The following is a 23,198-nucleotide window of genomic DNA, read 5'->3' on the forward strand; positions in this document are numbered from 1 at the left end:
GGGTAATTGGCTCCAGATGCGAGGCAGCGTGGCCCCTGCGCCAGCGAGGCGTCAGGGGCGCATTAAGAGCTCAGCCCAGGGCTGATGGGACTGCAGGGAACCGAGCCCCACGCTGCGCCGCTGACCACTGGGCCTCTGTGAGTAGCCCTCCTACCTCCCCACCCCTGCCCAGCACCACAGCACTATTTGAAAGATTGTGTTTACCTACAACTGGGCCTTGATTTCAGTCTTGACGCTGTAAAAACATTTTCTTCCTCTCCATCGCCCATTGTGTCATATTGACTATAGTAGCGGCAACCTTGGAGATTATTTTGTGCCATTGTGTTGCTGGGATTACATTGGCCCTGACTCACGGCGGACAGGTATGTACTGAAGAAAACAGCATATTTGTTGCACATGAAGGCTTAATATGGTTGGAATTGGGACCCTCTGATACACATGTTGAAGGATGAAACACACGCGTACACACATGGTGCACGTGTCGCACGCTGGCTCAGAAATAAATCAGTGAAAATAAGCCCAATTTTTAGTTCACTATTGTCCACCGCCATCCTTATCGCGCCCTATGGGAACATGTGTTGTTTGCAGAGTCCGAGCAGCACTCCAACTGCAGTACAGGTTTCCCGATAGAGCATGGAAATTGATTTCAAAGCAGAAAAGTATCAGAGGCTGGGCGGGGAAACAGAAAATTATAGGTGGCGAGCGCTTCATCAGCGACGACCCCGGCTTAGCCATGGCAGTCAATGAGATGCAGTCTGCCGCCGTGACTAAAGGGAAAAGCACTCATCATGCCAGCGAGCGTTCCGAGGCTTATGTGAAAAGACCTTTAAGTACCTTTCAGCCAGGAATGCCTGTTGAACAAGATTTTGCGGGTAAACAGAAAGCAGATGTGGATGTTCTCAGCTCCGCCACAGTTCCTGAGCTGTTACTGAGACACAGAGAGGAAGAGGAAGTGAAATTCGGCACTGGCCTGCTCTGCCGTCTGTCAGGTCTGATTTGAGAGAGACTGTAATGACCTTGAGGTCAAACAGAACCATTTAGAGGAAGATTTTGTATTCAGTAGTCCTGCCTTACAGCTCTAAAACACACACCTGTGTGCACAAACATAGATAAAGAGTAAACAAATAGCTTTTAAATCTTACAAAACAAATGTGGTCAACCATTAATGCTGCAAGAGGCCAGTACCTGGGTTCTGTAAAATCTTGAAATCCTTATGCACGGGCCATGAAAATAAGATTTCATAGACACGTGTGTATGTGTGTGTTAATTAAATCTTGATTCAACAAATAATGTATGAAAATGGTGTGAAATTATCTTAGTTCTTTACATCTAATGAGCACTTCCAACTGTCCCTCAGTTAACTGTAAGAAGTGACATTAACACACTTTTAGCTCAGCTTTCTCCTCTATCTGTGGCCTAAATCAGCTTTAACAGACCCAAATTATAAGCTCTGGTAATTACGGTCAAACCAGTTTGGAAAAGCTCAAAATATTTTCATCTACCACAACAGAGCGACCTTTTCAAAGCACCCAGGCAACACCTTTTAAAACAATACAGAGAGGTTGCCAACAGGGGATTAGTTTCCTCAGAACATCATTCCTCTGCCTTTTCCCATCCTTTAACCCTGGGAGATGGTGTTGTCATCCTGCTGAACATGGGCCCGGAGTGTGAATGAGTTTAACAAAACAAAAACACTCCCATCTCAGGCCGAGGACGCATGCCAGGCCTCCGAGAAAACACGCCTCAGTTCCCACACATGAGCAGAGTAAAGTTGGAGCATCTGGTTGTCTCTTCCTACTTCATTTTTTTTCTTACAAACCCACAGAGGAATGTCAACGAGATGAGGATGAAGACTTCAGCGGCCGAGTGAACCCAGTTTGACACTAGGTGGTAATCTTGTGTTAGAAATGGCTTCGGCTGCAGCGCCATGGCCGATTTAATTTCTGGGGGGGGGGGCAGGAGGTCCGAGAGGTGACAGAAAGTTTATGGGTCCCAAAAGACAAGCTGAACACATAAATATGAAGCATCACGAGCAAGCACCATAATGGATTTTCTTAATTATACTAAAATGTTGTGTCTACCACATTGCACTGCTATTTGAGAGGAGCTCAACTGCCCTTTCCTGACGACAGTGAATGTAACAGCTGTCGCTTTACGTTTGAAATATATATTTTGGGGCGCGATTGAGCCTCAGTAACCTTCAGAAGGATGGGAAGCAGTGACACGCGTGTATTCCTGCGCTTGCAGACCCTTCCTTCAGAGGGCATGAAGAGTGGGCAGCCGCCGCTTTCTGCAGGGACGCTGGGTCCGGTCTGCGTAATTCCTTTGATTAAAAGCAGCAGTCTGGTGCCTGTAGGTTCCAAAGGCTGCATGAAGACAATCTAAACAGCATCGTGATTAAAAACACACCAGGCATGTGGCTTTCATTAGCTACAGGCTGAACTTGCAGCACAACGGAGGTGCGGGGCTCCACATCAATACTGTGGCTGCCAATCAAACGCAGGCTCATGAATGTGACATGTGAGACTGATGAGCTTCCCACAAAATGGATAGAGACATGCTGGCGGTTAAATGAGCAAGCTGTCATGTCAGCGTGGACAGTTTCCCTTTTAATAAATGACAGTACACAATAACATGCATAGTATTCCTTTTTTAAAAGCCACCAACATGTGGATAGTCTAAACAAAAATGGTCCAAACAGAAGGAACATCAGACAATCTGCGACCCAAATCACATTCTTGCTCATTAAAGCTATAGAATAAAAAGCAGAATTAGAAACACCTCCACCACCAGTTTGACCCATAACTAGAAAAACAGGTTTTGGTCCTGAACAGTAACTGCAACTGAGCGTTTGTGCTCATAAATCAGAGACGACTTTCAAATGTGCAATATAAAAAAGGTGGAAAAAGGTCACATCTGTGGAGAGACATTTCCATAAGGTGCATGACAATTTTTCAGAACAGCATCAAAGACTTAAAACAAGGTTAAAAAAAATCATAATGGAAATGGACACCGTAGGCTCAGTATGGGTCTAAAAACGAGCAAGTAAAAAATCATTATTGTTGTTGGTTTTTAGGTTTTGTCACAAATAACATTTAATAAAAACAAAACAATAGTGTTTCCATAAGTAATCGCACTGAAGTGATGCTGACTGGAATCTGTTTGCATCTTTGGTCAAGCGCTTACATTCTGGAGAGGAAGCCCAGCTCGTCTTAGGCGCTCGACTTCCACGTGATGACAATAACTGTGAAGCTGGTGACTCCCACAATCACGCCGAAAACCACCAGAAAAACAGCCTAGTTACACAGAAAAAACCCAGTTAGCAAGAGTGCAACCTGTTTTTGCAGCTGCTTAGCAACACTTCATATATCTGTGCCGTTACCCCAATGGAGTCCACAGATCTGAGGGGTTGGTTGCTGATCTTCAGGTAGAAAATGCCTGGAAAAATAAACAGAAGGCAGCTGGATGTCGTGGAGCCTGGAAAAGAAACAGAAGGACCAGTTTAATTTTACAGAATACTGCGTCTCTGAGTGCAGCAGCCTGATAACCTGTCTAGCCAGCAAGGCAGCATGAATTATTCACGCTGGGACTTTAGTCAACACGATCAATAACTGTGGAGTTACTGATATCCTCACTGAGATCAGTCTGTCTCTAGATGTCTAAAGTTGAGAAGATATGAGATGATCTATAATAGATGATAATAATAATTCCATTTATACTATCTTTTCCGACATCTTTGAGAACTAAAACCACATACCTACAACTCCAAACACGTTTCTGATGTCAGGCATAAAGATGGCCATCAGCATCACCAGACCCAGGATGGATACAGTTGTAATGATGTGAATCGGCCAAGAGAAGGGTCGCACGCCGAACAGGAGAAGGTTCACAGCTTTACGTGCCTGCGGGATCGTGAGATCCAGCACATACAGGCAGCAAAGGGGGAAAAATACAGTGTGGTTGCACAAATCTTGCCTTTGTTCCGATGATTCTGGCGAGTCGGCGCACTTACGGGGAAATGAATAAGGGGCACCGTTAGCAACACAGAAATCAGGATGGCGAATCGAACCGTCATCACCAGGACGTCCCGAGGCAAATATGTGCTGTAGCCAAGCAGCAGCTCGGACTCGGCATGAGCTGTGAACAGGAGACACACACGGTGAGAAGAAGAGAAGCACTAATGACTGGGGGTGGGGGGGGGGGTGCAGCTGCAGCCGGCGTCTGCAGCCAGAGGCGCGGGCTTACCGTAGAAGGTGAGGTAGCCAAACAGTGCGGAGATCATGTACAGCATGAAGCTGAGGCTGATGCTGATGTTGGTAGCATTCTGCATCCTCCTTTTAGTCGGCCTGAAAGATAGGAGCAGCATGATGAGTGCGTGGCTGGCGAAGAGCTGAAGGTAAAGGTGGGAGTCGGCCGCGCTCACCGGTCCAGCTCACAGTAGATGGGCAGGATGGCCGTGTGGCACAGGAAGGAGAAGGCCATGGTGGGGATGGCGTAGGCACTCTGCAACACACATCAGTCGAAGAGAGCCGTCATTAACAAATTATCAGCTTCCCCTGTTACACAGGAGTGAGGGGGTAAGTGGGTCAAGGTGCGGTTTCTGTAGCAGAATTTACCATCTGGGCTTCAGGCAGCGACAATGCACAATTCAGATGTGGACTTTCAGGAAGTGATTCAGTGGAAGTTACTATATAATATTACTATACACTCCACGTGTGACTTCATATCTTCCCACGAAACAAAATGTTGTTTAAAAAAGAAGGGCCAAACGTGCTTCTGCGTGCCACATGTGCTCGTGGCCTTTACGTGTGACATAAATGTGAGCGGCAGCTGCAGAGCGCACTGACGTTCCTTACGTACAAGGCCAAACTTTCACAGGCGTGTGACTTGTCAACAGGGTCAACCACTACTTTCAACAGGTTCTCACTGGCTGCCTCGCAGGTCCTGCAGGCGCAGCGCAGAGACAAGAGAGGGAATGGTGCTCCGTACCTTGCTGGAGATGACAAACAATTTGGGCGTACAGTCTGAGTCAGTGGAATTGGATATCTGCAGAAACAAGGAGAGGACAGGGAGGGTTATTTCTGAGAGGAGATGCTTTCTGCAGCCCCGCTGCAAACGGCAGAAACGTTTAGTCGGCTTTTGCAGCGGAAGGGGAAACAGCCGTCTAAAGGAAATCGGGCCAGGTTTGAAGCCGTACTACGGTTTGTATAATTCCAAAAGGCCGGAGGTCATTTCCAGAGTGATGCGAGGTCAGCTGAACTTCCTTCCCCTCAGGCCTTGCAACTACTTTTCCTTCTCTGGTCCTCATCAGCCGGAACAAGCAGCAAAAACAAACCTGTAGGTTTTCATCATAACCCTGCAGCCTCCACACTGCATATGTCCAACTTGCAGAGCGCATAGATAAACAAAGGTGCGCTTATTACTGATGTTTTTTTCACCTGCAAGTCATTTGAAACTGCAGTCGCGTTGTTCGGCAGAGGGCAAGGGATGGACCATTTCTTGATGACAACCTGGAGGGGGAAACGCAGCAGGTCACAAAAATAAAGCATAAAAAAGCAAAAATAAAAGGTTCCAATGAGGAAACCTGAGACTCACCACCACAACAAAGTAGAGCACAAAGAAAAAGGAGAGGCTGCTGGTGTAGCCCAGGAAGCCTGTGAAGGTAGAAACTGGTCAAAAACATCCAACCAGTGAATCAAGATGCTCATTTCAACTAGTTTCTTACCAATTTTGGGCAACATTGCCAGAGGAAGAACAACACAAACTGCAATGATGATGAGCAGCAACCTGCCGTCCTCATACCAGGCGTTTCTGAAAAACAAGTGGACATAAATTATTAAAAGACCGAAGATGAATCACGCCACATTTCCTGTAACGGTCTCCTCTAGTCCTGCCTTGGATGACACGAATTAAAAAGACGAATCTACGCTCTGGAATTCTGCCTCCATTTCGTGCTTAAATACACAGCGACAGATTCATCATGTGTTGTGAATTAAGGACTTTAGTTCTTGCAAACCATAACAATTATGTAATTCCCATGCAAACTCTGTGCCACTCTGTCATTCGAGACCACATTTCCCTTGCCGGGGTTTTTTTTTTCAGAGGGGTAATAATATTTTCCTATGCTGAGGGGAAGCCTCGGCAGTTTATTCAGGATTTGGGGAGCTGGAGGAGGAGATGCAGTGGTTGGAGGTGACACATGTGGAAGGCATGCTGCCTCTCTGGGGGTCAGGGTCAGGCGGGAAGGGTGCTGCCTGCGGGACTGCAAAAGGGAGGGTCATGAGGGACTGTCTCCACTTCTCTTTACTAGGCTCCCACAGTCAGCAGCACCTGCTCTGCCCACATCAACACTCACTGACCCTTGGTTGGCAGTTTCACAGCTGTGGCATTACCATAGGCGCTGACGGATTTGTGTCTGCATCTACACCGTTTCTGCTCCGTAACTGGCTGTCAAAAAGGTCTCTGCTTTGACCCCCGACTCTCTCCTGGCCAATCACTTGTGCTTTAAGTTTAGCTGGAGCACTTGACCACAGCTTCGGATGCATGTTATTCGACCAGATTGCACCACAATCATGGGGGATTTATTCAAATCGTTATCTCTAAACTTACTGTAAAGGTGTAATGGGGAATTTCATGCTCTATGTGACTTGAAGATTTGAGTGTAGCAATATACTGTAAGTCAACTAATTAATTTGAGCTTAAGAGGAACGGATTATGTCTCTGTTGAGAAAGCGACGGCTGTCATTAACAGAAACCTTTCATTTCCCTCAACAGCGATCTGTAATTAGAATGGCCAAAGCGATATAAGTCTGATTCCAAACCATGTGTGAGAGATTTGGGGGTGAAAAGGAGAGAAGTAATACAGAGCAGCTGCGTGTGGAGGGCTCAGATGTTGATGGATCAGGCTGGGGGCAGTTCAAACTTGTGCTCAAACCAGTGTGACCAATAATAAAGCTATTGGCGTTACAGTCTTGGCCTGAGATGAGGAGCCGGTGGCTCGTCCTCACAGGCCAATGGAACGCGGACTGATGATGATGATGGCGGAGGAATTCAGTTGAATAGGTTTCCTCTGAGTATGCTTCCGATTGAGTATACACCAACCAAATAACAGTACTGAGGTTTGCAGTGTGCATGTGTCTGAGTGTGTGTGCGTGCGTGCGTGGGGGGAATCATCTGGAGTCAGAAGTGACTCACTGTTATCTTGGGCCAGCTAAAGGAACCACTTTGTTATTCCCTCATCTGGGATGCACTGAGTCACATTTCCCTGTCGATGATGAGAGAACCAGGCATCTGTGCCGTCTATACGCACCCGGGACCGTCTGAGCTCACGAAGTTACTGATGGCTGCAGGAAGCTCTGACTTCAAGATGAACAAATAGGATGACATGGCTGAGGAAAGAGAGGAAAGAGGGTCAGTGTAAGCCCAAATCAAATAAACAGACATATCATGGAATCGCAGCGAACCGTTAAATCATAAAACAGCATATTGCCACAAGCGATCCTAAACTGCCGTGTGAGGGAGTGTGAGCTCCACTGCTGAGGAAATGGAAGACAGGGTGGTAGGGGATCGGCGGCTCTGAGTTAATGCAGACGGGCGGGGCAGGAGCTCAAAGGGATCACTCGCAAAGCCTTCACTGCAGAGGAGAAGACATTCTGCAGGTCTGCCCTTTGCTGGAGACGCGGAGGTGCAGCCTGGATGGAGAAATGTGAGGAATGCTAACAATAATGATCTCTGATGCTAATCCAGACATTTCGTTTCCTGCCCCACCTCACTTGGAAACGGGACATTATCTACTTCTGACAGGCTCAACATCACCAAGGTGATGGAGAGCATGTTGGAGGGGGTATTACCAGCACTCCAAAAAACATAAGGGGGGGGGGGGGGGCAATACTGGCTGCGGAGACTGGAAGTTTTGATGCAGTGTGTGGTCAGATGCAAAGGGAGGGAAGGCAAGGGGATTTAAATTTGTGAAGTGAAGCAGAGCCAGAGTTAGTTGGGATCTCATCGCCCCCAAGGGCAGGTCTCGCGCTCGCCGTTAAATAAACCTAGACCATAATCCCTTAGATCCTGTCTTTATTTATAAAGGAAATTCCTCCAATAACCCTCCAGCCCACACAGACACAAGGACGGCCATTCTCTCAAACACTAATAGCATTAATGAGCATTCAACCCTGTCAATAGGAGTACATTATTAAGCAGTAGGTTTCCTCACAAAAGTTAATCACAAACACACACAGACACAGCAGGCATTAGACAGCAGATATTGTGCAGCTGGTTACTGTAAGCAACACAATGAGGAAATGGGAATTGTTTGTGGGACAATACTCACATTTCTAAACAAGAGTCCTCTGTTAAAGGAAATGTACACATGTATATATTTCAAAAAGATTGATGTAAATGAGTGTGGTTAGAGCAGAGTGGGAGAGTATGTTCAACAAAAGACAAAGCCACTTCCATTTCATTAGGGCCGGGGGAGGGGCAGACCGTGAGGGCCCTGGTTTGGTTACTAATTAAGGTCAATTGGCCCATCAGGCTTTGGTAGAACAGATGAATGTTTACTCAGAGTGAAGCTAATTGCACTCCTATAAAACAGGCCTGGGGTGCAGACAGATGCATGCAGGAGTGCTGGCTCACACTCTCACACTCACAACCCCATGCTAGGAAAGCCACAGACATACCAGAGGGCACAGCAATAATCCACTCAGCTGTGCCACTAATGACTGCAGAGGAGCTATCACCTCAGCTCTCCCCCGTCTGAGGGACGGCGTTTGTGGCCAAGAGAAATAGGGAGAGAGAGAAAGGGGGGGGGGGAGAGGGTCCCATTAGATTACTCAATAGTGGGTGGGTTTACCATCAGTGATCAATTAGGACTGAAGTCAGGTTTCAGGGGAGGTGGAGGGGCAGCACTGACAGCAGCTACATGGTCAAAGGTTATCAGACAATTTAGATAATAGTCTTACAGGAAAAGGGAGCACTCCTGAGTCCCAGTGCTGACCAGTAGGGGGCACTGCCTACAAAATGACCATAAATACAGCGTGGACACACTTACCACCAATATTTTGGATGATAATAGCAATTCCAACAGAAACCTAGAAAGAAATTTAAAAAGACACAGTTGGTTCGAATTTGTTTCCTGTGTTTTTACTTCCCATTATTTTAAATTAAACAAAAATTGACAGTAATCAGATACACAGCTTACTTTTCCTGGTTTCTTCAAGGCTTTCTCTCCAAGATCTTCATATGAATTGATGCCTTTGAGAGTCAAATCAGAGACAAATTGAATCTAGCACTCAAGCAACATGACTGGAATTGTGTAGAAAGCATTAAAGTAAATTCATTCAAAAAAATAGAAGAAGAGAGAAGTAATGGGTAATGTTCATATTAAATCTCTTTGCATGAACTCACTGGGATCCATTCTGAGCCCATATGTTCATTGATTTTCTCTCACCTGTTTGGTCACACAGCTTCAGAAGGAGATGTATAGAGTACCCTGCCAGGCTGGCCACTGCTGTCAACAGGATGCTTGAGAGGTGTACAACACAGAAATTAGCATCATTGTAGGATGTTACAATGTTTGGTTTATCACAAAGCTGTAACTCAAACTGTAATGTGATGGAAACTGCGCATTCTTACGTAAACCCGACCACTCCGGTGTTTGCCATAACATATGCCAGACCCAGTATCCCACTGCCCATGATGGCGTTCATCAGGTTGAACACAGAGGAGACAAAAGATGCCCCCCTGACTCTGGTCTGTGATGGTCCCTACACATACAACAGAGGTGAGTAAAGAAGCTTAGTGCGTCTGAAGCAGAAGGAACTGAAAAGAAAACTGATATCAAATCAAGAGCTTTAATAGAATTGCACCTGACAGTATGAACAACTGTCCAGCCCTGGTGATAGATGTCACAAAACAACACTGTGGTTGGCATGTTAAATTAGGAAATGTATTGAGAAGCATTTGAGCTGCTGCCTCTGGGACAGCTGCCACAGCTCAGGATAAGAGGAGCTGCCCAAAATGCTTGACCTCACTAATAGGGGATATCCTAGAGAGAACGAGTGGCAACTCTGGTGTCAGTGTCACAACAAACGTGGATTGACCTGCAGGATGATGAATCTGATTCAACCTGGGTTAGAGGACCGAAAACAAACCTGGGGAAAAACTGTAGCAGATTATGTTTAAGGTCAGAATCTAACAAACCTGTACATCAACATAATACAGATATGCAGGTTTTATATTTTATTCCTGTTGAACCATGCCTCTTGAGTGACAGCTACTGTGTGTGTGATGTTGAGTGTGTGTGTGTGTGTGTGTGTGTGTGTGTGTGTGAATGTGTATGTGACTGGACTGTATATGTATTTGTTTATCTTTGTGTGCATATATGTGGGGGTGGGAGGGTTGGATTTTAGTGTTTTTAACCTCTGTAAGGGAATTTGGGTAGCTTATTGTATGAAATGTGACAAACAATAATGATTGAGGAGTGATTTATAATGCTAAATATAGACACTGCTAATTTAATCTGGTGTCTGTTTTACATCTTGTAACAGCATATATCAAGTCAACAGGTTCCCAGGATAAGATGCATGAAGAAATACGATAAAATGACAATGGGTACTTTAAAACTTGAGTGGCTTTACACTTTCACCCCTTTGTGTGTCTAATTACATCAGCAGCACAGAAAACATGGTGACTGACTGATCTAATCATAGGTAAAATGACTAATGTCAACCTCTACTGGTAGATAACAACCCCGCTAATAACATTACATGGGTCTATATTTAATAACTACCAGAATTAGCTTAAATGTTCACAGTGTGTCCAAACATTGTGCTGGGACATGAAGATTTTTATTTATCAGTTAATGATAGAAAACACTTCACATTGGCAGCTCTAAATCATGAAATAACAATCGCTGCCCTATATGAGGCAGTGAATCTTTGATAGGATTGTACTAAAGGGATTCTGACTTCTTTATAACCATAGTGTTAATAATCAGAGCAAATTCTGGAACAACACAAGACCTTTCCTCCTTTACAACTTTTGATCATGTGACTCTGTTAGGTTAAGTTTTAAATGGCTAAATTCGTTTTCATTTAAGGGCTCCAAGCTGGTCAAAAATGCGGCACGTTGAACTCCAAGTGTCACATATCAACTCGATGACATCTATGTTATATATAAATATATCACTGAAGAGAGACATTCTGTAGCTTATTTTCTGTTGTGGTGGTTTATCTGCTGACAGAGGCAGAAATCAGAAAGGAAGAAACTAATCATGTGATTCATGTCATTCTTTTTCAGAAGTTTCTTCAGATAGCTTCAAGGTAAAATGACTGCATCAGTTAATTTAAATTGTCATTATTTATAGTGGGTTAAAGACATTTAGATACTTACATTTCCCAATAAAGGTGTGTTTTCGGTGCCTTCTGCCACTCCATTTTCACTATAAACATCCGTGGTTGCATTAATACTCATTTTTTACATGTAACTACAAAAAATCTTCTAAATTTACTCAGCGCGGCCAGAGTAGCTACTCGGCTATGATACCATGATTAAATAAAGTTAGATTTATACTTGTTATGATCTTATCAACCGCGGACTGTTGTGTCGCCCAGGTCACGTGATCACACCTTGCTGTCGCTCAATATACGTCAGACGAAATTCTGCCCAATCACGTGTTAACGTTCTGTCCCATTGTCCAATCATCACTCGTACTCGGTCGACTTTTGATGACGCAATACAGGCATGCCCGAAACGGAGGATGTGGAGGTGAGGACGCAATAATTACACTTATTGTATTTTAGTTTTGCTCGGTGTAACGTTACGGTAAAACAATATGTGTTTTTTTGTCTCTGTTTCTGCACGTTTCTGTAATTCCAGGTATGTTTCTCGCGCTTGTTCACCTACATTCATGCGAAGGAATCTAAACTCTGTCGTTGCGGTCGTCGATTTCTGCTCTGCGGTCTCTGTGTCAGCTTTAATTTCTGCTAGCGGTGTCGTCAAAGGAATGGAGCAGAAAATCTACCGCCCACCTCCACAAGTTCGAGGTATGACTTGTCTGGACAGGGAGGCCTTCACACAGACTATTACTGTCCCAGCTCTGAGGGTGCCAACTGGGGTGTTAAATAAAGTGGTGAAGAGCCTGAAAAAGTCGACTATCCAGCGGCCAGGTTTGCCCAGAGTGATACACGATAAAGAGGAGTGTAGTGACTTCCGTCTGGTCTTGTTGGACCCCCACAAAGTGACGTCTGCAGCCTCGTTCAGTGAAGATGAAGCCGAAGCTCTGAGGTCGTTTGATGTGCCCGAGGAGCTGCAAAACTATGAGCTCCAACTCACTTATCACAACCTAAAGACAGAGGAGGTCCTGGAAGCCGTGCTTCCGCAAGGTCAAGATGTGACCTCTGCATTCAGTCGGGTGGGCCACATCGCACACATGAACCTGAGAGAGCACCAACTCCCCTACAAGAGCCTCATAGGTGAGAGAAAGAGGTGCCCTCAAACCTACTCCTGTGACAAACCAGCCTTTAAAAACATTTAATATGAAGAGTTTTGTATTTTCTGTTAAAGATTATAACACCCAAACATTAGTATTTAGACCAGCATAGTATTCAACTCCTATTTATAATAGTTATTAAGCAGCAGTTGCTTCCATTGCAGGTCAAGTCATTATAGACAAAAACCCTGGAATTACCTGTGTGGTCAATAAGACAAATATCATTGACTCCACCTATCGCAACTTCAAGATGGAGATGCTAGCAGGGGAAGAGAACATGGTTGCCAAAGTAAGTTCAGTCATATTGAGAGCCATATGGGTCATTGTTTGGTCGTTAACACCACCCATTTTATACTACAGGTGAAAGAGAACGGCGTCTCATACGAGTTTGACTTCTCTCGTGTTTACTGGAATCCTCGGCTCAGCACAGAACACCAGCGTGTTGTGGAGCTCGTCAAACGCGGCGACGCAGTCTTTGACGTCTTTGCTGGCGTTGGTCCTTTCGCCATCCCCGCCGCCCGCTTAGGTGCAAACGTTGTAGCCAACGATCTCAACCCCGAGTCCCACAGGTGGCTGCAGCACAACTGCAAACTCAACAAGGTAGAGAACAAAGTCCGGACCTTTAACCTGGACGGCAGAGCCTTCATCCAGGGACCTCTGAAGCAGGAGCTGCCTGCATTGTTGAAGGGAAAAATGAGGGTTCATATTGTAATGAACCTGCCTGCGTTGGCTCTGGAGTTCCTGGATGCCTTCAGGGGCCTTTTGCACGAGTCCCCCAGCGACGGGACCCTCCCCACAGTGTACTGCTACTGTTTCTCTAAGGACGAAAACCCTGAGACAGATGTGGTGAAGAGAGCGTCTCACAGTCTTGGCTTCCCCCTGGAGGGGCGAAGTTCTGTTCATTTTGTGCGCAACGTTGCTCCTAATAAAGATATGCTGTGTGTGAGATTCTCACTCCCTACAGAGGTGGTCTTCAGCGGTGATCACGGACAGACAGGTGAGGTTCTCTTCATGGAGTTGTTTAGAGGGACCATTTAAACAAATATAAACAAATGTGATCAGTAATATTGCTAGTGATGTCACTAGAGTATCTTGTAGTTATAATAAGCCTGAAAAATTTCATTCAGAAAGGATTTGACCATGTAGCTGCTGTCAGAAAAACTCATTCAGACTTTAACTGATTCAGAGGACTGAAGAAAAACAATGTGTTTATCCACAGATTCCTCATCAGAACCTGCTCCAAAGAGGCAGAAGTGTGAAGAAGCTGCAGATTCTGCCAGTTATATTCATTCATCGGTATCAGAAGGTTAAAGTCATATTTAATTTGAAACTTTTCTTTAGCTGGTTCAGCTGATACATTTTTATTACAGGTGTTTTTATTTAAACATTTGTTTTAAAACAGCCCTTTTTTTTAAATAAATCCAGGACATGCAAACTGGCACATGACATTCTGTGATTTATTTACATAAAAAATGAACCCAATATTTAAAACATGTACATCCTTACAACCATTCTGTACAACCTATAACCTCACAAAAGGAGGAGTCCACTGAGTGCGTCTTGGATGGCTCGTTGACATGCCAGAGCAGAGGTGTATCCTCCAGCTGTGTCTTGTGGCATGGCAGCCCGCACGTGGTTTAAATACCTGAGCACAGACACAAGGGGAGCCCTGGTTAGCAACAGCAGTGAGCCATTTTGTAAATACTGTGACTGATTGGCAGTCCGGAGAGCTGCCTTTAAAAGAAGTTCCTCTGAAACCTGAGTGTAAGTTTACTCTTCATTAAATCCACACTTGAAGTTATTTTTTTTGGGCTCTCTGCGACCCTGTGGCCCTTTGATGAGATCAGCGAAGACAGACGTACCCGTACACTAACACTGGAACACCCTGTGCCTAAAAGCCTCTCCAACATGGCTCTATTAAAGTATTATGGGTGTCTTTTATTTTTTAAGTGCTCACAGATGTATCCTACCAAAGACCTTTTTTTCGGGTTCTTAAGCAAAGCCAAAAGTCACTGTTTATTTTCACAGCCATGCACAGACAGAAAAACATTGGTGTTGTTAATTTAGGCTCCACATCGTGCGTCCACAGTGAACGATGTCCGTCTGCATGTGACTTGTGTGTAAGGGGGTTGACCTCTCTCCCCGTCTCCCCTCATCCAGAGAGGAGGAGGCAAACGTTCTACCCATTGCTGACATCCCACAACTGAGACCAAGGGGAGGACAGGCCCGTCACTGCAGTCTCCCCCATACACGCCCCACCCTGCAGAGGGCTCAAACCCTTCACACGAGTCAGGCTTTGTGGCCCCTGTTCCTATGAGCCGAGGAAACTTCAAAGTGGAGAGGAAATCAAGAGCACAGACAGCCTTCTGTGATGTCTGCCCATTCAAGCTGCTTTACAGAGTAACCCAACACCTGCGGGGAGGCTCTGGGAGACTGGAGGTGGGTGTGTGTGTGTGTGTGTGTCTGTGTGAACAAGAGAGCGGGACCGACAGATCATATTTTGCTTCTGAGTATTTATGATTCGAAAATTTGCTCCATTTGTTACGCACCCTATTCTTCAATTCGTAAAAGCTGAAACGCCTCGCTGGCATGAATGACGAGCAAAAAGCCAAATGATGAAGATCACACGAGATGACCTTGTCCTGCCTTACAATGCAAAGTGTTAGAGAGCAGCAAGAGATGTCATTCAGGTTTTGAACACAAAGCCCACTCATCACCCGCTAGAGAAACACCAGGCAAGTTCAAAACAGGAGGCCCAATGATTAATAATAACTTCATTAGGCCCAAGTTGCTGTAGCCTGTCCTTCAGAGCTCTTGAGGGAGGTCTTCTCATATGGCTTCCTGCATCAGATGAGTGCTATCTATTGATTATATTGTACTGGGCCTTTTTAATGGTGAAAAAAGTGGGCTATTTACAGCCCAGCTAAGTCTGCTCTTCCTGCTAATCTAATCCCCAAGCTACTCATGTGGTCATTCCTTCCAAGAAAGCTGAGAGCTCTGTGTAACTTTATACATGCCTGCCCCTAAGGAGAGGGAGAAAGCAAGAGAGCAAAAAGTGAACATGAAGGAGGAAGAGTGGTATTATTGGGCTAGGGGGAGTCGAAGGACGAGGGAGTATATAAAAGGGAAATCACCTTTGGGTGTCATCCTGACAAACACTTTTCTCTTAAACCAACCCTGACCGCCCTCTGCTCACCCCTAACACCCGGGGTTGGTTCAGTTCTGCGCCATTAACACAGCGTCTATATCTGTAAAACGGAGGCATGTGCGTGTGGGTACAGAGCTGGAAGATAAACCTGCCTTTTGAAACTGGCGAAAAACCGACGTGCATCAACATGAAACACATCAATGTATGCATCGCCCGAAAACACTCATAAAACGATGTTCGACACGCACACGCACCACCGTGAAACAGACGCTCCTCTGACGCTACCGTTTCACAGTGTGGACTCACTCTCCACATGCTGCCCCCTCCCCATAGCCCCCCATCCACTCTGTCTCCTTCTCTCTCAGAGGACTGGACTGCCTTTTGTTCGCAGGGCTCTGAAACCCAAGCCGTTTCAGCCGGTAACATCTTTCACTCTCTGGGCCCCACTGAAGCATTAGCTGCAACCTGATATTGGTCTTTTCAAAGTCTCGTTTTATTGGGTAAATATGGGTCACTTTGGATTGGCCCATTATGTCGCTTGGGGGGGGCAGAGTGGGAAAAGACGGGTGCAGGTGATGAAGACAACTGACTGACATGGCAGACAGTGTGCGAGTCAACCTGCAGTTGCCATGAGGCAACACGACAGGGGTTTTCCATTAGTAAGCACACTCAAAGGAGTGATTTACATTGGTCTCTTCTTTCCATTTGGGTCTGGAACATTGAATACCTGGACAATGTCTCTTGGTAATACTAATAATAGTGTTTTTCCCAATGGAACTTTTGGAGACTTCCTTTCTCCAGCTGTCTGGAAAGCACAGTGAGCGCCATCTCTAATGCAAAGTGAAAAGATAAGTGTGGAACAATTATGGGTGGTGGGCGAAGAACATGTGGGTCCTCTTGGCGTGTGGATCAGTGGTGCTGTTGCCGAGCAAAGGACGTGCTGGCTGAAAAATCGTAGATACCACAGTACTGGGGCACATTCTCTTGTCTAGACTCCATCTGACGGAGGGAACTGGATTACGGAGAGCTGTGGAAACCCAGGCTTAATGGGAAAGAAGGTCCTGTAACGCTACAATGGCTGCTTCAGCTAGAAAACATTTAATCGGCATAGAAACCACAGAAAACAGGCACGGGACAATGGAGCCATCTGAATCCACCTTAAACAATACACAAGACCAAATTTGAACCAACATGTTTTTCTACCTCAGCTTGGCACCTGTCTGCTCTCATATCACCCGGACTGATCCGGGGTCAGCGCTTGTTTTTACTTTCCGAAATGAGGAGAGCCTGTTCGGGTTCAGCTTGTCGTCAGCGTGATTCATGAATTCTAAATGAAGACTTTCAGGCAGACAGGTAGCTTAACTCTGGAAAGAGAAAGGGCACCTGGAAAAATGAATCAATAAAACCTGCCCGACCTGAAACGGCTCCAAAAGCCCGGAACCTAATTAGTTATGTTTATGAAAGCAAAGAAGCAGAAACTGCTGTGGTGAGTGCACAAAGAGGGCAGCTGACCAACACAGGCTACGGTACATCAGAACCGAGGCTGACTTATGAGATGCCAGTCATGAGGCATCAGCCCGAATGTCCGGAAGTCTTCCTTTAGCACTCTGATCCAGCAGCAATGGAGGATTCCTGGCTGGGAAATGATGGGAGCTGAAGAGTGGAGGGGTGGAGAGTTGCACACCTGCCGGATGATTTGTCATTATGGAGGGGTCAGCTCTCAGCTGTCACCCCCTAATCACCCCACCTACCCCACAAGTCCACCCCCCTTTGCTCCCCAAACTCCACTCCAGCTCTCCAAAAACACCTCCTGCATTCCTCAGCCAGCTCCGGTTTCACTCAGAGCACTGCTGCCCCATCTGCCCCTCCTTCCTACACTCTACCCTGAGAGAAAATGTACCCCTGTGAGAGAAACAGCACACTGAGCACATTGTGCGAATGTGCAATGTGAATGTTTTTGGCCCCGCGTGTCAGCACAATTTACGTGCATCAATATACGTTTATCTAACTGCGGATTTGCTTGTATTACTTAGACCATGAAGGCAGAATTTTCTTTTCATTTAAAAATAAAAATCATCGGAGAACACGTGAATTGTTCCAATCCCGCAGTCGGAAAGAAAACCCCTGCAGACATGGCAAACACAGGGGGCTCTCACAGGTATACTGTATCTGTCAACAACAGCCTTTCATCGCCACGGGTCAGAGGTCACCCTCTACCACTGAATGCAGCTTCCTCCTGGATGTGCAATTGTGTGAGAGATCCTCAAGTTTTCCGATGCGAGTGTGAACAGGAGAGGCATTTCAATGACATCATTTCCGTATGAGCCTACAGCACCCTGATCCGTTATCACGTATCTTATCATCACCACTGACAGAATCTGCATCCCAAAGGGGTGTGTGTGTGTGTGTGTGTGTGTGTGTAGGTGATATCGCTGAACACTTAGTCAAGACGAAAGTGTTTTTAGAGTGCTAACAGAAGGTTTGAGTGACACTTAACGCTTATGAAAATACATTCTGATGTGGAGTGACTGTCAATCTGTTAGCTGTCTTCAAGAGAGCAGCTCATCTACATCCGCCAGATTACCGGAGACGTCCACCTCTGAATGACAACACTGTGCTACATCCCATGATAGAGGCTTATTGTGCCCATTTTCACTTCCGGCTCCAGGTGTCATCTGTCACTACTCACCCGGTGCTCTCTCGTGCCTTTGCCATGTACCTCCTTCTCCTAACCTGATGGTGGCAGTGGAGGCTGTCTGCTGCCCTCAACGCCTCCCTGTGGCTGCTGCTGCGGGGCTCGCAGAGGCGTCACACACCAAGTTTAGCCATTTGATACAGAGAGCATCTTTCCTTCGTCTCCAGAGCTGCCACCTGATAACTGCCCCTGGAGAGCTTGAGGGTGGGCGAGAGCAGACTAAGAGGAAGGATAATAGCATGACATCAGTGTCATCGTTAACCAAATGGGGCTGTAAACAATGGAAGGACATATGCTATTCAGTGAATGGCTGCTAGCACGAGGCACACCCATCCATACAGAACCACAGCCTTGACAGCTAGACGTGGCGTTCAGGAAATAGAGACCCAATACAGTGTGTTTCCCCCCAGGGGTATCCCTCTATAGATATCAGTTACCGAAGCACCTTGGACACTGTGTAGCCAAAGAATTTCAATTAGGAAGATGGGAACAGATCAACAATGGACAAAGAAAATAAAAAGCCTGGGAAACAAACGAGAGAAAGGTGACATCAGCACTCTTAGTCTCCAAACAACCTCGTGCAACTAGACAGTTTTCTTTGATTAACTCTCAAATTCGTAAAGCTAATTTTCCTGTACTTTGTCCTGACTTTAGGGGGGGGGGGGGGGACGCGCCTCAGTATGAACATAGATGGCACGTGGCAGCTTTTTAAAGTTCGACACAGATCAGTGTGCATTAAAATAGTCTGAAGACATCTATTTGCCCTCTGCTGGGCGCCGACCCTGTCACCCGGAACTTGTGACACAAATAAACCTAGTAGCCGGAGACGCCGTTTTCCTCGGAGTTCCCTACCTGCTGGTGTCTCCTTCATTGGCAGTGGCCTGGTTTGGCCTGGCCTGAGTTCATCTCAGGAGGAGACTGCTGGTCTGTCTGGCACCGAGCCCAGAGAGAAAACAATAATACTAAAAGCAGGCCTCTTTCAGATGACCAGAATACACAAGCCAAATGTTTCTCCCACTGTTGTTCTATAATGCCCCCTTTCTTCCCGCCTGTTCTATAGGTCAGAAATGATTCACCCACAACATGTATAAAGCCTCCAGTCAACTACAGCATGTGCTTCTTTTGACTCATACTTCAAGAGAAGATCAATATTTGCACAGATCTCTGGGAGGGAAAACAATAGTGAGTTGGCCTCCACCAGCTCTGTCTGTTAATGGTCTGTTTACTGAGGCAGACGGGATAATGGCCTGGGTGGGGGCTGGTGCAGAATCTGACGCTGGCCACACTCCACTCAGTTTCTGATCGAGTTAGTAATGAAGAGACGATGCACCTCCAGGACGCTGAGCAGAGCACCAGAGCAAGATGGTGCCTACGCTGTGAATAATAAAGACGGGGCGGACAGGTTTGCAAGTCAAATAGCTGGTCCAGAACGTCCACACTTCTCTCTTTGTCCATGCAAATTTTAAATCTGGGCGCCCCCGTGTTGCAAACTTTTAGCTCTTAGCTCTGGTAATACAAAATGCTCAGAAGCACTGGCACTTACCTTTGTACAGTACATAACTAACTCTAATCCGGTAACACAAGACGGTGACGTACACGTTGAGAACATGGTGGAAAAGTAGACGGGATCAAATGTCTGAGAAACAAGGTTCAGTTTTAGGTCTCGGTCATGGTGACAACCAGGCGGTGGCTGGAACAACAGATCTCCTGTATGCAATAAGCCATTCTCAGCTAGTCAGATTTCAGAGACTCTACAGCCTAAATACAAGTAAATGTGTGTCTTGGGATATTTTTAATAGCAGCAGAAATGTATTGAAGGGAGCTGGTTGTAAAGGAGGTCATCTGAGGTCATGACCACAGGAGCTTCACCCTCCAGCCCCTCACCAAAGTGGCCTTTATGTGAGGAAGAGATGAATATGAGGATGAGAATACACGGCTCATGTCTCCCAGGTGCCATCACTGGACGGATCACTCAGGTCACTCTGACATGCCAGTGCTGCGCCTCAGCTCCCCTGTGGTCACTGACCTTTGATCCTGCTCCCTTCCGCCCTTTGGGCCCAACAGATGGATACATACCCTACAGGGATCAGAGGACCGATGATACACAGAACAGCTATTCACAGAGCGGTTTCCCCCCCCAAAATTCACAAGGAGAATGCTGGTTTGAGCAGAATGAGTGTAAAAGAAAAATATCCAGCTCAATTGAGTTTTCTTTCAGGGAAAGGAAATTGTGATTTGTATGCCTTTTAAACCTCATATAGTCTTAATTCAGTGATGGCAGGAATTAAATCAAAAGTACACGAAGGGCAACATTTAGCAGCCCTGCTAACAATATGAGCATAAATCTGGTCTGGAACGAAGGAGCGCTTGGAATGGGATTGAGGCCAGGCCAGCAAGACAAAGCCAGCACAACCAGAAACTAAGGCCGCTGGGATGGCACTGCTGACTATTTTGCATATCTGTCTCCCACCAAAGCACTTAACTTGCAGTATAAGCCACACAAACAAACAAATACACACATAAACACACAGACGCCAGGGGATGCTTGGAAAACACAAGAACACAGAGGGAGGAGAGCATCACTCAGAGACCCATTAACCCCTGGCTCTCAACCAGAACAGTGAGCAGGCGGCCTTTAAGTACACGTTAGACATGGACCTTCTGTGACTACAAGTGATTCCAGTACTGCCTGTATGCGTTTCAAAGAAACCGAGACTTCTGCATGTAGTTTGAGCTGGACCTGTGTAGAATGCAACTCGTTATGGCTTTGTTGGGAGAAACAGCTCTGAGGACTACTTCCACATGCAGAGACGTCCATACCCAGGAGAGGAGCTCCAGACTAAACACTCATTCACTCTGCCGCTCCCCTTCACCCCATCGACACAGACACGATGCTTGACGAGTGCTCCCAGCAGAAAGACAAAAAAAACCTCACTTTTTCCACCAATTATTGAAAGCAATGCCGGGGGAGGGGGGAGGCAAACCTTCGGAATATTAAAAACAATGGTATCTGGCAAAATGCGTGGAGCACCCACTGTCAGAGGGAGATGGGCTAATTTCAGGGTGACCTCTGCCAACACAAACAACTGTTCTGGCTCACTTTTATTGTCAGCACTTGAGGTTTGAGTTGAATTTTTCAATGCTCTACAGCCAATTTCTCTTCCCCTTATTTTCCCCCCTCAGTACGATTCGTCTTCTTCCAAGACCCCCGTCAGTCTTTTATTCCAATTCAGTCAGAGTTTCGAAATTACAGCTGCACACAAACATAAATGAAATCACAAAAGGCACAATGAATTCAGTTGTCATTCTGGGTCCAGATAGGTTCAAAAGCACTAAACAGAATTTCCGATGCCTCCGTTCAGCAACCCGATCACAGACAGGACACAGACTAACGAGGAGGCCGGCTTATAACTCGACATTCGTGTAACAACCCATGTCAATGTAAACACATGTTTCCGTTTGCCTCTGCAATATGTATTTACTTGTACTTGATTTTGTTTATTAAAGGTTTTTACTGCCCGACATAAAAGCGAGGAGCGAGAGCAAGACATGAGGAGCACTGCTTGGCTTGAGCTACCTGATTCTATCCATCTGATTCTTTTGAAAGTTTCCCCCCCAAAAAAGTAATTAATTTGAAATTCTCAGCTGGTGTAGATATACTACTGTGTTTCTGATGGAAGATGGTGGGAGACAAAATGAATGCTGTAGCTGCAATAGAAAAGTGGAAGAGGCAGAGGTTGCACGCTGGAAAAGGAAAACTGAACAATAAGAGTGGCGACAGACAGAACTGTAGATAGATTCTTTTGGACTGGACAACTCATTTTTGTCTTGTTTATAAGGCTTGCATCAAAGATGTGTCCAGTTTTCTTCACACCTAAACAAAACACTGAGAGCCAATCGGATGAATGCATTTCGAGTGAGCATAAAAATTGTATATCGCTTATTTTGATCATTGGTTTCCATCACCCTCTTCTGATATTTCCACAAATCTTCAAACAAACAGGGAAATGGAAACCTAGCTTCTGTAACATTCCATTTGTTATCTACTCGTATTTCTCATTTGCAAGTATGTGTGACTCTGATGAACAGCTTCAGACAGCTATTATAATATTCAGACTCCGTCCGGGTCTTTTCACATCTGCTGTGGTGAACACCGACGCACATCACAGATGGAGCATTTAGTGACACGCGTGTTAGTGTACAAACAAGGACTAGAGGTGGAGGAAGCTCTAATGGAGGCTTTTAGGACCCCCTGTTGCCTGAATTTGCAGACTTTCCTTTGCTTCAGTATTGAAGCAGCTGTGTTTAATATAACTCAGTTCTTATTTATTCAGAAACAGCAGAAAAGGGGGGGGAGACATAGAAAGGACGCATTGCCCTTCTTTTTCCTGGCAAAAATGCAGAACCTCTATTTTTTTATCCTTTTTTAAGAGGTGAAGAGACAAGACAGAAAAGACAGAGGAGAACAAAACGCTAAACAAGAGTAATTTGAATTTTTTTTTTAAAAAGCACGGCTCCAGTCAACACATTGACTAGACATCTTTTGGCCCCCCAAAGCCACCGGGGGGGGGGGGGGGGTAAGTCGCTAGTCTTGATGGCTGCGCCAAGAAAAATTACCAGTTGTGCTGCTGTCACCATGGGCCCTGACCAAGACAAACAGCTGTGCTTTAAAATAATCCACCTGCCCCCTTTACAGCAACTTTCACTTCATCGTCCCCAGGCACATTTAGATCTGCTCACACTTCCAAGCATATTCCCTTCACAGGTCATAGGACCGGAGCGGAGCGGGTCCAATACACACTTGTAAAAAAAATTTACCACATCTGACATTCCTTTGCAGCCAAAATCCTGGAACCGCATTATTA

General features: G+C 45.8%; 3 protein-coding genes and 1 long non-coding RNA gene across 4 annotated transcripts in view; 2 read left to right on the forward strand and 2 right to left on the reverse strand.

The window, feature by feature from the left end:
* On the forward strand, positions 1-2,628 carry LOC115247896 (uncharacterized). Its single transcript, XR_003886960.1, has 2 exons — positions 1-137; positions 2,248-2,628. It is a non-coding gene; the product is annotated as an uncharacterized lncRNA (long non-coding RNA).
* slc38a6 (solute carrier family 38 member 6) lies at positions 2,589-11,629 on the reverse strand. The gene is made up of 16 exons (XM_011617531.2): positions 11,392-11,629; positions 9,634-9,764; positions 9,449-9,522; positions 9,200-9,252; positions 9,050-9,089; positions 7,310-7,388; positions 5,726-5,811; positions 5,596-5,654; positions 5,439-5,510; positions 4,990-5,046; positions 4,424-4,503; positions 4,246-4,346; positions 4,013-4,137; positions 3,758-3,902; positions 3,383-3,477; positions 2,589-3,296 (listed from the first exon to the last, which is right to left on the reverse strand). Exons 1-16 carry the CDS (start codon positions 11,470-11,472, stop codon positions 3,213-3,215), a joined length of 1,362 nt encoding a protein of 453 aa, XP_011615833.2. The 5' UTR covers positions 11,473-11,629; the 3' UTR covers positions 2,589-3,212.
* trmt5 (tRNA methyltransferase 5) lies at positions 11,623-13,929 on the forward strand. Its single transcript, XM_003962673.3, has 5 exons — positions 11,623-11,766; positions 11,878-12,473; positions 12,655-12,779; positions 12,851-13,487; positions 13,710-13,929. Exons 1-5 carry the CDS (start codon positions 11,759-11,761, stop codon positions 13,799-13,801), a joined length of 1,458 nt encoding a protein of 485 aa, XP_003962722.2. The 5' UTR covers positions 11,623-11,758; the 3' UTR covers positions 13,802-13,929.
* Positions 13,926-23,198, reverse strand: part of mnat1 (MNAT1 component of CDK activating kinase) — a 25,867-nt gene continuing 16,594 nt past the window's right edge. Inside the window, exon 8 of the mRNA XM_029830829.1 lies at positions 13,926-14,135. Within this exon, the coding sequence (XP_029686689.1) occupies positions 14,021-14,135 (115 nt within the window). The 3' untranslated portion in view covers positions 13,926-14,020. The remainder of the gene's footprint in view (positions 14,136-23,198) is intronic.

Source organism: Takifugu rubripes, chromosome 2, assembly GCF_901000725.2.
Source record: "Takifugu rubripes chromosome 2, fTakRub1.2, whole genome shotgun sequence".
Lineage (NCBI taxonomy): Eukaryota > Metazoa > Chordata > Actinopteri > Tetraodontiformes > Tetraodontidae > Takifugu > Takifugu rubripes.